We start from the raw sequence: 16,322 nt of genomic DNA, 5'->3' as shown, positions 1-16,322 counted from the left end.
ATAAACTAGGCCCTGACTTATGCCTCTGTTTGGTTTCATATGGCTCAGGCTTGGCACACCAGAGCAGCACTGGTATTCCCCAGTCATCCCCCTGTCACTGCCACAGGCTGCCTTCCATTTGCTGTGTATCCCATCCATACATCTCCCACCCCCACTGGTAGACAGATGATGGCCTTTATAATATAAATGCATTTAAACTACTAACCACGTTCAGGTACATTGCTTAATATTTCATTAAGTAAAACATTAGCTGCACAAAAGTCATTGTTCATCAATAATGCCTTGAGTTCAGAGACATCAATTAGATCATTCTGGAGAATTTGGGTGATAGCTAAGAGTAGCTGTGTAGCTGAAAAAAAAAAAGAGCAAAGACTAATGTTTCAACAGCAGAAATAAGATTATTCACTTTCACTTAATAAGCTTAGGCTGCATAAAATTTTTTTTTAAGATTTTATTTGAGAGACAGAGAGTGCATGCTCATATGAGACAACCCGAATTGGGAGGGGCAAAGGGAGGAGAAGAAGCAGGATCCCCCTTGAGCAGCCCAGGATCATGACTGAAGCCAAACGCAGATGCCCAACCAACTAAGCCACCAGGCACCCCAGCATAAAAGAATTTTACATGAAACTACTCGTATAGTTTTAAAAGCCATTGTGTATTATAATAGCCAGCAGTTACTGAAAACCTACTAAGTGCTAGAGACTGTTTCAAATACTTCTGCTTCATCTATTTAAGCCTTATAATAATTCCAAGACAGGCATTATTATCCCTATTTTTGAGATGAAGAAATTGAGATTGGTGAGATTAAGTGATTTACTAAAGAATATATCAGTAGTGAGTGGCAGGGCCAGGATTCAAGTCCAGACACTATAGTTCCAAAGCCCATGCTCTTAACTAATATGCCTTTTAAGTTGACATCTCTAAGTGATCAACTTTATACCTTTGGCTACATAATACTCCATATATGGCCCCTGAAATAACTGTGAAGCATTACAAATAAATTTATATCAAAATTTGCATTATTTCACTTAAAGTTATGTTACAGAGACAAAATAGATAAGAAGCAGCAGCAGCAAAAAAAAAAAAAAAAAAAAAAAAAAAAAAAAAGCAGCAGCAGGTGCTGTTGCTGCTACAAGTCATGCTCTTTGTATTTATCTTAAAGCCCCATAAATCCTGACAGCTTTGGTTCCTTTCTAATGCCTTCAAACAGTTGTGGTTCTTGACGCTGTTTAATTTAGTCCAGATTTTACTAGTTATTCTCAGCAGGAGAGTTGGTTTGATAAGCTACTCCATCATACCCAAAGTAGAACCAGGTGGATCAAGCTTACAGGTAATCCTGATGCCCTGCTCGGGTTAAAGATTACTGCTTAGGTTATTACTTTACCACAAAGCTATAGTAATCAAAACCATGTGGTACTGGAATAAGAATAAATAAAAATCAATGGAATGGAATTGAGAGTCTAGGAATAAATCCATACCCTTATGATCAATTGATTTTTGACAAGGATGCCAAAACCATTTAATGGGGAAAGAATAATCTTGTTAACAAATGATGCTGGGATAACTGGATATCTGCATGCAAAAGAATTACAATTGATTCCCATCTCACACCACATACAAATATTAACTCAAAATGAGTCAAAGATTGAAGTTAAAAGGCTTAAACTATAAAACTCTTAGAAGGGAACATTAATATAAATTTTTATGATCTTGGATTATCTTTAGGCGTGACTTCAAAAGAAGTAACAAAATAAAATATTAATTTAATTTCACCCAATTTAAAGACTTTTGTACTTCAAAGACACCACCACCAAGAAAGAAAAAAAGGCCCACAAAATGGAAGAAAAGATTTGCAAATCATGTGTCTGATAAAGCTGTAGTATCCACAATGTATAAACTACAACTTGACAAATAACTCAATTTCAAAACAAGCAAAGGATACATGTCTTCAAAGAAGATATACAAATGGCCAATAAACACATGAAAAGATGTTCAACATCATTAACCATCAGGAAAATGCAAAACCAAACCCTGGTGAGATCCTTGTTAGACTAGACTATACTTAGACAGTAACAAGTCTTGACAAGGATGTAAAAAATGTACATTGCTGGTGAGAATGTAAAATGAGGCAGCTGCTTTGAAAACACTCCAGCAGTTCCTCAGGCTGAATATAAAGTTATCATGTGACCATTAATTCCATCCCCAGGAATAGGGATGAAGAGAAATGAAAATATACATCTATACAAAAACTTGTACTCAAAAAATATACACCAATGTTCATAGCAGCATTATCCATAATAGTCAAAAAATGGAAACAACCCAAATATCTATGAACTGATAAATGGCCAAAGAAAATGTGGTATAACCATATAATAGACTATCCCACCACAAAAAGGAATGAAACACTCATTTATGCTCTAATACAGATTAATCCTGAAAACAGTATGCTAAATGAAAGAAATCTGCCATGAAAGTCTATGATCCCAATTATATGAAACACTCATAATAGGTAAATCAACACAAACAGAAAGTGGATTAGTGGTTGTCAATGGCTGAGGAGAGGTGGATATAACTACCAAAGGGTACAGAGTTTCTTTTTGAGGCAATCAAAATGTCCCAGAACTAGAGTGTGATGGTTGCACATCATCATCCATACACCTAAAAATACTGAACTGTATACTTTAAAGGGATGCTTTTATGGTATGTGAATTATATCTCAATACAAATGTACATCTGAATTGCATCTCAGCCTTTGGGCTAAGATCAAGTGTAAAATGTACATCTGATAAATAATGCCACCAGTTACAAAGATGTACTAATTTTAGAGAGATTAAAATGCAAAAAAAGAAAAGAAAATGTAAAAAGCATTTAGAAATACATTATTAACAGAGGTGTCTGCATCTGTGGAGAGTTCTTTGGTAGGTGTTCTCTGTAGACATGGGGGTTAGGAAAAGATGCCTGTATTGAAATGGTCTCCCTAATTTCAAAGATGATGAGAGGAACTTTGGGGACAAAGATCAACCAATAGTCTTTATACAGCAGGGGCAAAATGATGTCCTTAGGCAGATGATATGAATGATACGGAGATTAATACCACAAGGAATTAGACAATTAACTGAAGTTAAGATTTCCATAAATGAAATCAATGGGCAGTCCAGTTGGGGAAACCTGAAAACTCCAGCGGCCTAATTTGAGATGACACAATAGAGAGTAGTTATGCTTCATCCAATTTCCCGATTGGATTTAATTCATCCATCCAGAACCCCCGGAATGAAGAAAAACTTACTGCCTCTTGGGTTAGCACTTTGTAATAACAGCAAAGATGTTTCCTATGTATCTTCATCAACCCTATTTCATTTCTTTCCATTCCGTTATAACTTTGTCCCATTTTCCTCACTTTGTCTTTTATAAGCTGCTCAAAATCCTTTTTAAACCTATAGATGCTATAGAGTAAAAACCTGACCTCTAGATAGTAATTTTTTAATATTTCATTATTTTAGTCATTTGTCTTTAACCAGTACTATTCACTTACCCATTCACTCTTTGAAATGTGGACTTTCTTTAATTCTTGTAAAGAAATCTTTCAAATTCACCTCCTTATTATCTGAAAAGTCAAAATCAAGTATGCTGATTGATATGCTTGGCACGAATTGGTACATAAAGACTGATTTATGATATCTAAAATTCCATTCTACCTTATTTTCTATCTCAAATGATTGAAACTATTTCAACATAATTTTTCAAACTTTAAGGAACCATCCATGGAACAGCTGATGATATTAATAGCTAACTTTTTTGAGTTCTTACTCAAAAGAACTTACATAACTTTTCAGTTCCTTATATATAAGTATCCTTTTATAATGCTTTACATTTATTAACCAAAATCTTCACAATAATTCCATAACAAGGGCAGCCCCAGTGGCTCAGTGGTTTAACGTCGCCTTCAGTCCAGGGCCTGATCCTGGAGACCCAGAATTGAGTCCCGTGTTGGGCTCCCTGCATGGAGCCTGCTTCTCCCTCTGCTTGTGTCTCTGCCTCTCTCTCTCTCTCTCTCTCTGTCTCTCATGAATAAATAAATAAAATCCTTAAAAAAATAATTCCATAACATGTGTATGCTTGATCTGCCTATCTTTAAAAGATGAAAGCAAAGAGAAATTAAATAACTTGTCCAGGTCACAAAAGCCGAAAGTACTGAAAGCTATAGTATTTGAACTGAGGCAGTATAAGGTCAAACATGACAATGTTAACTATTAGGACATATACACACGCTTGAAGTAAGATGCAATAGTGTAACCACAGCAGAAAATATAGGACTATCAACTACATTAAGAAGACTTTAACTTACAACACAATGGAAAGTTGGGTAGCACAGAAACTATCACACTGCAAGTCCCTAGAGATGCTGTATGAACTACAATATTCTACAAATACATGACTAAGTTATATGAAAAGGAAATAATAAGTTAGGTGAGCACAGAAATCCAGAGTAGGAAATAGTGAGTACTAAGCCTACAACTATTTAGGGATATGTATCAGATCCCATAGTGGCAAGGTGTTTTATCTAAATGCTCATGCATATTCACAAAAGAAAACTTGGGTCCATAATACATGAAGAGTTTGAATTTATTTTTTTTAAAGATTTTATTTATTTATTCATGAGAGACACACACAGAGAGGCAGAGATGCAGGCAGAGATGCAGGCAGAGGAGAAACAGGCTCCATGGAGGGAGCCCAACACGGGACTCAATCCCAGGACTCCAGGATCACGCCCTGGGCTGAAGGCAGGTGCTAAACTGCTGAGCCACCTAAGCATCCCAAGAGTTTGAATTTAGATACCAAATACAACTGGGATGTTTAAAGAAGTTCAATCCTGTGAAAGGGAGATTAAAATATTGTATTCACTGGCCCAGATAAACAAAAAGGAGACCTAAATATTCCTAAGAGGCAGTGAGGAAAAGAAAATCTCCTGTAAAAAATCTCCAGCATCTCATGTGGGTTGGGAGTCTAAATTTACACTACTCTAAACCACTAAAGAATATACCATGATATGAGAAACCCCAGATCAAAACATAAAAATTGACTGAGGTCAATAATAATCTGTTTCCTGGCAAAGGCAATAAATAACCAAAATGTGATGGGGAGGTACTCTTAATCCTAAGACTCATGGGATTCCCATTGAAAAAACAACTAGATGGTTAAGATAAGCCCCAAATAAAAAGCCCTAAAACCAGTGAAACTCATCAGCTTCTAGAAGTATTCCCACCTGATTTGATGCTTAAGCATGGCTATATAAAGGAAGAGATCAAGTACATATTACATGAACTTAAATGTAAAACAAAGGTAAATACATGCCCACCTGGAAACAACAACCAAAAACTAAATAATTGTTTTGAAATGTAGAGACGCTTGGGTATATTCTTTGGTTAAAAAACAGAACAGGACAAGTACTATAAAAGGACAGTTGAAGGTGGACCTCCTCTGAAGAAAGACTGCATGTCAAAATTAAGCTACTGGTGTCATGTCTTTGTTTTATTACATAATAGTATTTTCCACCCATGCTTATAAGAAATGAATGGGAATTATATAAATAAGCATATATATATCCAGATGAGTATGACCAGATAGATATGATCAATAAATATTTAAATTAACAGACTATTCTGGCTCTAATTTGTATCAGCCTAAGTCTCCAGTGTGACTACTATTTTATCCACACATATATGCTTTAAGACTGTTTCTCATCAACAGGGAAAAATGGAAAGAATCTCAAGCCAAAAAAACTGCTCACCACTGATGTCGCAAAACTTAAGGGCTTCACTGATAGCCTCCTCAGTTATATTAACATTCAAACTTTTCAGGGCATGCTCCAAGTCAGGTATAGCAATTTTGCCATTATCAACACTTGACAAGATATGAGCAGCTTCTTTAATCTCTACAAAAATAATTAAATATATATATAAAATACTATTGTTTTTAAAAGTTCAAAATCGTTTGTTCAAACTCCAGGTGTTAGCAGTTGGGGGAGCTGCTGTGCCCCTGCCTGGTGCAGGGCTCAGTGGGGGTTGTTTACCCCGTGAGGCCGCAGGAGGAACAGCCCCAGTGGCGGGGCAGCTCTGGAAACCTGGATTCAGCTCCGGCAGGAACTCCGTCTGCAGGGCCTGGAGGCTCCGGGGCGGGGCCGCTGATGTGCTCAGCTGGGGCAGGAGCGTCCTTGCTGTCCTGGGCCCTCCCGGCCTCTGCCTGTCCCGGGGGAGGCCGGATCCTGGGCTGTGTCCCGGCGCCCTGTGCTCCGGAGCCTGCGCTGTTGGATTCGCGCTCCCGGGCCGCGCAGCCACCTCCGCGGAGCCGCCGCCCGAGCCCCCCCGAGCTGCTCCTGGAACCGCGCAGCCCCCTCCGCACGGAGCCTCTTCCTCTGCCCGAGCCCCTCCGAGCTGCTCCCGGGGCCGCGCAGCCCCCTCCGCGGAGCCGCCGCCCGAGCCCCTTCAGCTGCTCCGTGTCCCGCCGGGTCCCGCCGTGCGCGCTGCAGCCCTTAGGGAGCTCGGCGCACTCTCCTGGGCGCGCAGTTGCTGTTACTGTCCCGGGGAGCCCGAGGGCATCCCCGCCCTCCTGGGTCCTGCTCCACCTCCCCGCGAGCCCCTTTCCCCCGGGAAGGTCGGTGCAGCTCCTGCGTCTTCGGGACGGGGCTCTCCTGTCCTGGGGACACTCGCCCCGGCCTCAGCCCGGCTCCTCGCGGGGCCCCTCCCCCTTGGAGGCCTTTGTTCCTTTATTTCTTTTTCCCCGTCTTCCTACCTTGATAGATGCGCGAACTCTTCTCACTGTAGCATTCCAGCTGGTCTCTCTTTAAATCTCAGGCCGAATTCATAGATTTTCAGGATAATTTGAAGGTTTTCTAGGTAGTTTGGTGGAGACAGGTGATTTGGGGACCCTACTCTTCCGCCATCTTCACATATGCTCCTGTTCAAACTCCATTATAGGTGAACTCTCAAATTAAGTATATATAATTTAACTAAAATCTCTGTAAAAAAAGGAAAATATTTTCTATTTATAACAACCCACTTATTTCAAGCTGCATTTAAAACCAAAAAATTATGTGCCAAAGAGAGTATGATGAGTTATCTGAATCCATCAATCTATTAAATACTGAATGAGCTGTAAGCCTTTCTTAAATAATAGTTGTTGGGGCCAGGCGGGAAGGGAAACTCAAGATGGCGGATACGCCAAAATGGCTGAAGTTCCTGTCACCACCTCCACTTGGGATGACAGCTTGAGCAGACCCTTACACCTCTCCTTTGGACTTCCTCAACCGAACCCAATGCCCTTCAAACCCCAGAGGAGGAAGTCACCTTTGACTGGTCGAATTGCAATCCTTCCTATGCATAGTGAGGGTCACTCTGACTGGTTGGATTGCAATCCTTCCTTTGCATATGAGCCAACCAATAGGAAACCGTTCTGCCTTACAACGTTATGTAAACCCCCTACCACCTTGTCTTGGCGCGACTTCCTCGACTCACTCTCTTTCCCCCGTGAGTCGGGGAACCTCGCCCGAGGGTGCCTGCAATAAAATCTGTTCTTGGACCCTCGCTTGCCTTGGCGGTCTCATTTCCGTCTAGTTACTAAAAAACTTAACAATAGTTAAGTCTTTACCTAACTCTGGGAAATGAACAAGGGGTAGTGGAAGGGGAGGTGGGCAGGGGAGTTGGGGTGACTGGGTGATGGGCACTGAGGGGAGCACTTGGCGGGATGAGTACTGGGTGTTATGTTAAATGTTGGCAAATTGAACTCCAATAAAAAATTTTTAAAAAATAGTTAAGTCTTCTACATGTAGGTCTAAAGATTTCTATCAACTAATAAACAAAAAATGGCTAAAATTTGAGAGGAGAGCTTTTGATCCTGAGGGCCACTACCAGTCCATATTGAGCTTTTGTGTGATTGTCAAAGGGCACCCCTCTGTATGTTTCAATTACAAAGAGGCACACCTGCCTCTGGGCAGCTGCAGTCTAGCACTGTGGTCCAAGCCTGAAGAGCACAGTGAAATATGGAGTGCATTTCAGTCTCTACTTGTACCCTCTCAACCAGGCATCTTTGTGCAAGGCACAACCCATACAACCAAATGGGGTAGTCCTGTTGATACCCCACCAGTTTAAAATATAAAATGTGATCATTATTGGGTGTTTTAATTTTTCATCAATATCATTTCCCATTCTGTTTCCCTCTCAACCTCAAAATGAAGTCATTGTGTTTCCACAGTCTGAAAAATTGTTGTGTTATACCAACAGATCTCAAACTTCACTTGGAAAGAACCCTATAATACCATTTTAGACTTTTATTCATTCTATTAATATTTATTTTATAGCTACTAAGACCAACAATGAAAATGTTAGCACTCTCATCAGAGTTTCCTATAAAAAAGTTTTTCTATAAAACCCTGAAAACAGAGACTGAATCTGTCATATCTGCAAAAAAAAATAAATTATAATACATTATATAGTTGGTACTATGAGAAAAACACACACAAGTTAGTATGAAAGCACTGAGACAGTTCATCTAACCTACAACTCTGAAAAATCTTATGGGATGAGAAGTGACATTTGAGCTGAGTTTAGGGGGGAAAATGTGAGTTTGTCAGATAGGAAATGTATCGAAAGGAAACAGCACATGCAAAGATATGGAACCAAAAGCAAATAAAGCCAATTTAAATTATAATAAGTTAGGTGGCTAAATTATAATAACTGGTGGCTCAGTTGGTTAAGCATCTGCCTTCAGCTCAGGTCATGATCCCAGGATCCTCTCGCTTGCTGTCATAAATTAATAAAATCTAAAAAATAAATAAATTCTAACAAGTAGTATGGCTACAGAATAAATACAAGTGTAAAAGTGATGAGAGATGAGACTAATGAGATAAAACATTTATTGTCATTCAATCATTCCAAAAATATTTACAATTATATGAGTTAATAACAAAAGATTTGGAACAATACCTAGTTCAGTAAATATTATATAATACTATAATATTAGCTACTACTAAGAGCCTGCTAAAAGCCAGGATTATGCTAGGATCTGGAGCAAAGTGAAGACATGGTCCTTGGCCCAATGACCCTTCCAGGCATGTAAGAGAAGAATTATTAATCAAATAATCAAAAATATGACTGGAAAATACACAGATTTTAACATGGGCAGAGGACCTAAATAGACATTTTTCTGAAGAAGACATTACAGATGGCCAACAGACACATGAAAAGATATTCAACATCATTAATCTCAGGGAAATGCAAACCAAAATCACAATAAAATATCACCCTACACCTGTCAGAATGGCTAAAATAAAAAACATAAGAAATAATGAGTGTTGGCGAGGATGTGTAGAAAAAGGAACCTCTGGGCACTGTTGGTGGAAAGTAAATTGGTACAGCCACTGTGGGAAACAATATGGAGTTTCCTCAAAAAATTAAAAATAGAAATACCATATGACCCATTTAATTCCACTACTGGGTATTTACACAAAGACAACAAAAACACTAATTCAAAAAGATACATGCACTCCTATGTGTATTGCAATATTATTTACAAAAGCCAAAATATGGAAGTATCTCAAGCATCCATCACTAGGTGAATGAAAAAAGATGTGGTATATTATGAAATATGACACTGCTGTGAAAAAGGCTGAGATTTTTGCCATTTTGCCAACATGGGTGGACCTAAAGGGTATTATGCTAAGTGAAATAGGTCAGACTGAGAAAAAAAATTGATTGTACTTGTAAGTCAAATCTAAAAAGCAAAACAAACAAAAAGCAGAATCAGATTTATAAATACAGAGAACAAACTAATTTTGGCCAGAAAGAAGGACAATAGGAGGATGGGCAAAATGGACGAAGGGGAGTGGGTGATACAGGCTTCCAGTTATGCAATGAATATGTCATGGCACAATGTAGGGAATATAGTCCGTGCTATTGTAATAACATTGTATGGTGACAGATGGTAGTTACATTTGGTGTAACTAATGTGGTGAGCATAACATAATGTATAGAGAAGTTGAATCACTCTGTTGTACACCTGAAACGAATAAAACACGGTCTCCCATACTCAAATAAAACATGCCTCCCATACTCAAATAAAAAATTTTTAATGAAAATCATTTTATTTTGGTCTTAATGAATTAAGATGATTTAAGCTAATATTTGTGTTACTTTATTTTTTTCTAAGTAAGCTCTATACCCAACGTGAGACTTAAATTCCTGACCCCAAGATCAAGAGTCACAGGCTCTACCGACTGAGCCAGCCAGGTGCTCCATTTTTGTTTTTACAAGATAAAATATACTGAGCATTTCTAGTATTGTTTAAAAAATGAGTATTTATAATATGAAATAAATGCTATGAATGAGATATGATTTAATGAAAGCATATAACAAAGGAAGCTGACCTAGACTAGCAGGTGGGCTCCCTAGAGGAAACTGATGCATACCTGAAAGATGAGTAAACATTAACCAGACAAAGAGGGTCAGGGAATAAAATATGCAAAAGCTTTGTGGCAAGAGAAAAAGAGATTATCTAAGGAAATGAAAAAGCCAATATATTTGAAAGTACAGAAAGCAAGGGTAATGATAGAAAATTATGCTAGAGAACTAGGACACGTAGGATTTTGGTCTTTATCTAACAGCAATGGAAATGTTTAGAGAGTTATAAATAATGTGACATAACATAATCAGATTACTTTTTTAAAAAAAACAATATCACTTTGGCTAAAGTAGGAAAAATGGATAGGAATCCACTGGCACCTGGCAATGATCCTAAAAAATAACTCTTTTATAGAGAATGCTTTCTTATATACATATAAAGTTCTTACCATCTGCTTTTGGTAGTTTCAGATTTGAAGACAAAGTCTCTTTCCTAAAATCTGCAAATTTAGAGAAAGAGATTATGCCATAAGGAATAGCATCCTGATTTCATCCAGTTTCAAAAAAAGCCAACTGATAGATTAAATACTTCATTTCTCAGTAACATTTATTATTGACCATTCCCTTCTCAAAATCTTCCACTGGCTTCCAAAATATTATTCTCTACTCTTCCTCTTATTTCTTAAATTCCATGGATTTGTCAACCTCCAAAGCTCCTTAAATGTGGCTGAGAGTTTAATGTCACAAATGTTTCCTTTCTTCCTAAGAGGGCAGGTTAATCCCCAGGCCCATATATTCAACAAAATGTTTAATTATTAGTTTGAATCATCCTTCCGTAGTTCTGCTTGCCTATCTACCTAATTCTGAAGCTTTTCATAAGGACAAGTTGCAGTTATACCCTTCATTCTATACACTTTCTACAAAAAATGCAAATTGCTAGAGAGATCTATTTAAGGAACAAGTGATAGAAATAAAATATGTCCATTTGCATAGATGGACCATATTACAGTTAGAGAGCAGTTTAGAATAACTCACAACGAGTCCAGGTATTACCTTGAAACAAAAGGTTAGAATAAAGATGCATTATATTTATCTTAATTTTTTCTACTTGTTCTAAGCAAGATAAAAAAAAACTAACCTATTAAAAAGTACTTTCAAAATAGTAGGTTTGGCAATTTTATAAGATAACTCTAAAACAGGATTTCTCAACCTCAGAAAAATTACATTTGGATCCAGATAATTATTTGGGGAAGAAGTGTCCTATACACTATAGGATGGTTAGCAGCATCCCTTGCTTCTACTCACTAGACGCCGGCAGTCCTCACCCATCAGTTTTGACAATCTAAACTGGCAATTTTTCCCTGAGAGGTAAATCTGATCTTATTTTCTAGCTGAAACTAAATTTAAAGATAGGAAATGGCTTTCCAAATATAGATAAAATCCATCTGGGTATATCGCAACTGAGAATCTAGATGGGTCAGATAATTGCTTTGCAAATAACAGCTCAACACTTATATAGAGTGTTATATAGACAATGTTTTTATTGTTCATTTTTTTTGTTTCATTTCATTGTTTCTATTGTTTATTTATTTAAAAATAAATAGAGTCAGTAACTTGTACTTTTCAAAGGGTCTTTTGCCTAAAAAGAAAGAAAGCTAGAAAACTATTAAGACCTCTCTAAAATTCATAAAAGGAAAGGGATTAACTTTGAAATGAAACTACTATAGAAAGAAACATTTTTTTTTTTTGAAAGAAACATTTCAAAGCCATACAACAACATATATAAATACTTGGAGACCAACTTTACAATACAGTCCAGGAGATCATCCAGGAATCTGATACTATAATAACTAAATGCAATAACTTTGGATGTAGAAAATAAAGTATATTCCTAAATTTGATCTGTAGTAAATCACATTTCAATACATTTATAGTATTATTTAGGAACTGAATATTAACTAAATATTATTTAGTTAGAAACTATGTGTTAAGATTTAATTAGTATTTTAGTAAAATATTTTTAAACTTTTAGATAAAATTTTAGAAGAAATACTTATTACAAGTCACTGGTTATCTGCTCAATCAATTCACCCTCAACAAAGGAATCATCCAGTATTTCTTGAAGAATTTCATCAGTGAAATAAATTCTATTGGTGTTTCCAAGTGTATCTGCATATTTGTCCTTATAAGACTGATCACTTTCTTCCATAGAATCCAATGTATTGATGATGTTATTCAATGCTACAAACACAGAGAATATACATACAACATGTAATTCAGCCCATGGATCTAAATCTTTAGAACATAACAATAAAACTGATGGACTCTTCTACATTTGCCTATCCAAAATGGCAGTCACTACCCATATGTGGCTATTGAAATAAATAGAGCAATCCATTCTCCACTATAGTTTTCCATAGCCCCTTATCTTTATTTTTAAAACTATTTTGTTAAAATTCTGGGTGGGCTATTCCTGTATGAACAAAAAAATATGCTAAAGTTTCTCTAGTTATCTATTGATGAGTTCACCATTTCAGTAAAAAAAAAAAAAAAAATCCTCCATTCTTCACAACTGTTCTCAAATCCCTATCCTTCCCTTTCCACTTTCTTTCCCTATACCCCTTGCTTTTGTAAGCTCACTTCACCCAATTTAGAGAATCAGCAAAGCCTATTATGTTTAGCACAATAACATCAAACATATAGACTAGGAAATCTATGACTGATCTCCCTTAATTAAAAAAAAAAAAAAAAAACTTCAGGGGCACATGGATGACTCAGTCAGTTGGGCATCTGACTCTTGATTTTGGCTCAGGTCATGATCTCAGGATCTTGGGACTGAGCCCCACATACATTGGGTTCTACACTCAGCATGGAGTCTGCTTGGGATTCTCTCTTCCTCTCCCTCTGCTCCTCCTCTCACTGGTACCCTCTCTCTCTCAAGTAAATAAATGAATGAATAAATGAAATCTTTTTAAAAAATCATTTACATTTCTAAAGCACATATCTAAAAAATCATCTGTCAGGATTCAACAAGAGAAATGTATAATAAATTACTTTAAAATTAGCTAATTTATGTAAAAGTATAATTTAATACATTATGGTGTTCCATGATTTAGTCATTAGTTATCGGTAAGGAATTTAAAAAACAGGCTATGTGAGGAAGGGCTGAAAGGAAATGTGAATCTAGAGAAAAGATGATTCAATGTGAAAGAGAAAATCTAAGAGTTCTCCTCATATCCCTGGAAGGCTACTGACAGGAGGAAGAGTCCAAATGTTAAATATGGTTTAAGAATGGAATTATAATGCAGGATTTCCACCAAATAATTGGAATAATTGACTAGTTCTACAACTGTCCAAAATTATGAAATGGGCTGCTTCAAAAAGTCACAAGGATTTCCATGATAAATATTAGGATAAGTGTGTACTACCATTAGCCTGTCCCTGAAAGCCACTAATGTGGCTTTTAAATAAACATATAATAATGAAGAAACTCCATATCTAATGAGCATGGAAACTATCAAATCCTCTACTACAGACCTCATTCTCTGGTCACAATAAAATAAAACTAAAAATAAACAATAAAGATAGGGCAATAATGAAATTAAAATTGATTTAAAAAAATTTTTAGGGCAGCCCCAGTGGCTCAGCGGTTTAGCACCACCTTCAGTCCAGGGCGTGATCCTGGAGACCCGGGATCAAGTCCCATGTCAGGCTTCCTGCATGGAGCCTGCTTCTCTCTCTGCCTGTGTCTGTGCCCTCCTCTCTCTCTCTGTGTCTCTCATGAATCAATAAATAAAATCTTTAAAAATAAATAAATAATTTTTATGTAGTTATTTATTTTTAAAGATTTGTTTATTGATTCATGAGAGACACAGAGAGAGGCAGAAACATAGGTAGATGGAGAAGTAGGCTTCCTGAGGGGAGCCTGATGCAGGACTCAATTCCAAGACCCCAGCATCATGACCTGAGCCAAAGGCAGATGCTCAACCACTGAGCCACCTAGGTGCCCAAAAAATTGCTTTAAAATTTAAAGTTTTCTCTTAAACAATTCTTATATTAGGAGAACATCAAAATATGCCTGAAAATACTTAATTCTTAAATTATAAATAGAAACACTAAATATAAATCTAAGAGGTAGTGCTTTAAAAAGAGATGATTAAAATATTATATTAGTAAGCATAGAAAAAGTACATATTAAAATAATTTTTTACAGAAGAATTTTTAAGAATTAATATCCATTATTGATAAAAGTTTTTGCAACCCTTTCAGAGGATAATTAAGCAGTAGTTGTTAACATCTTATATCTGCATATATTTTGTTCTAGCACTGTGACTTCTGAGGAATTTTATTCTCCCGGAAAACTTTGTGCACATATATACATACAAGGATGCTCATCAAAATGTTTGAATGATGAAAAATTGACAATAACCTAAATATTATCAAAACTGTTGTGGATAAAATTATAGTACACCCCCACAATGGAATATTATGCAGTCTTTAAAAAGAATGAGGTAGTTTATATGACATAATGGGACATGGAACAGTATCTAAGATACACTATTTCTTCAAAAAAAGCAAGTTGTGAATATTATGGACATAGTAGTTTACTATTTAATAATTTCAGAATATACAAATATTCATAAATACAAATTAAAAAGCCTATAAAGTTACTTACCAAACTTTAATAGGGGTATTTACAGAGGGTAACATTACAAGAGCCTTACGCTTTATATTTCTTACATATCTGGTCACTAAATTTTTTTAAAAGACTTATTTATTCATTCATGAGAGAGACAGAGACAGAGACCGAGACAGAGACACAGGCAGAGAGAAAAGTAGGCTCCTTGCAGGGAGCTCGATGTGGGACTCAATCCCCAGACCTGGGATCACGTCCTGAGCCAAAGGCAGAAGCTCAACCGCTGAGTTACCCAGGGGTCCATGGTCACTAATTTTTTTTAATAAAAGTTTAAAAATTGCCATTATTACAAAATAAAGTTTTCTTATTTAGATTTTGGAAAACATTACAACTTTGTGATTTTCCCAATTTTTTCCATTGAAGTAAACATTTTAAAAAAGATTTTATTTATTTATTTGGAGAGTGCACATGTGCACTCTGTAGAGGCCCAGAGAAGGCCAGGGAGAGGAAAAGAATCTAAAGCAAACTTGGTGCTGAACACTGAGCCAACAAGTCAAAATGTTCAAATATAGATGAAACAAACATTTGACACAATTATTACAAAGATTTAAGCACCAAGTGTTTGACTAGGTGACCTCTGAATGAGATCTGAATGTGCTGTGGTAGTTCAAAAGTTTTACCATAAAACTCTTACCAATAAAGTTGGAAAATTCCTGGGTGTTCTTCAAAGTCTTCATACAGTCTTTAACATTTACCATGTTGTCATCTGGAAGAAAGAGAAAAGTGATAGACAAGGTCATGGACAAGGTCATATTACAAAGCTAGTATGAAAATCAAAATCAGAATACAATTTCTTTTTTTTTTTTTAAGATTTTATTTATTTATTAATGAGAGAGACAGAGAGAGAGGGGCAGAGGCAGAAGCAGGCTCCATGCAGGAAGCCTGATGCGGAACTCGATCCCGGGACTCTGGGATCATGCCCTGAGGCAAAGGCAGACACTCAACCGCTGCACCACCCGGGCATCCCCAGAATATAATTTCTTAAATTCTTTATGTGCAAGATACTTTGGATTCATTTTCACCCATTATGCCTTGCGATTCACCTTACAAGATTGTAGATATACTAGTTCTTATTCTACCTGTAAGGGAGCCAAAATACCAAGAAGATTATAAGTCCAATAACCACTTGGCACAAAGTGGCAAAGCTCGGTTTACTATTCAAAGAACTGGAATTTCCAAATTATTCATTAGTCACTAAATCAAGACCTATCTCAGGAACTGATACCCAGAAGCCC

General features: G+C 36.8%; 1 protein-coding gene across 1 annotated transcript in view; it reads right to left on the bottom strand.

Moving 5' to 3' along the window:
• Positions 1-200: 200 nt before the first annotated feature.
• Positions 201-16,322, bottom strand: part of EFCAB13 (EF-hand calcium binding domain 13) — a 75,819-nt gene continuing 59,697 nt past the window's right edge. Inside the window, 6 exon segments of the mRNA XM_049113766.1 lie at positions 201-349; positions 3,533-3,604; positions 5,789-5,932; positions 10,841-10,891; positions 12,483-12,632; positions 15,722-15,793. Of these exon segments, the coding sequence (XP_048969723.1) occupies positions 201-349; positions 3,533-3,604; positions 5,789-5,932; positions 10,841-10,891; positions 12,483-12,632; positions 15,722-15,793 (638 nt within the window).

Source organism: Canis lupus, chromosome 9 (assembly GCF_003254725.2).
Source record: "Canis lupus dingo isolate Sandy chromosome 9, ASM325472v2, whole genome shotgun sequence".
NCBI classification, from domain to species: domain Eukaryota; kingdom Metazoa; phylum Chordata; class Mammalia; order Carnivora; family Canidae; genus Canis; species Canis lupus.
This window is presented reverse-complemented; position numbering and strand designations above follow the sequence as displayed.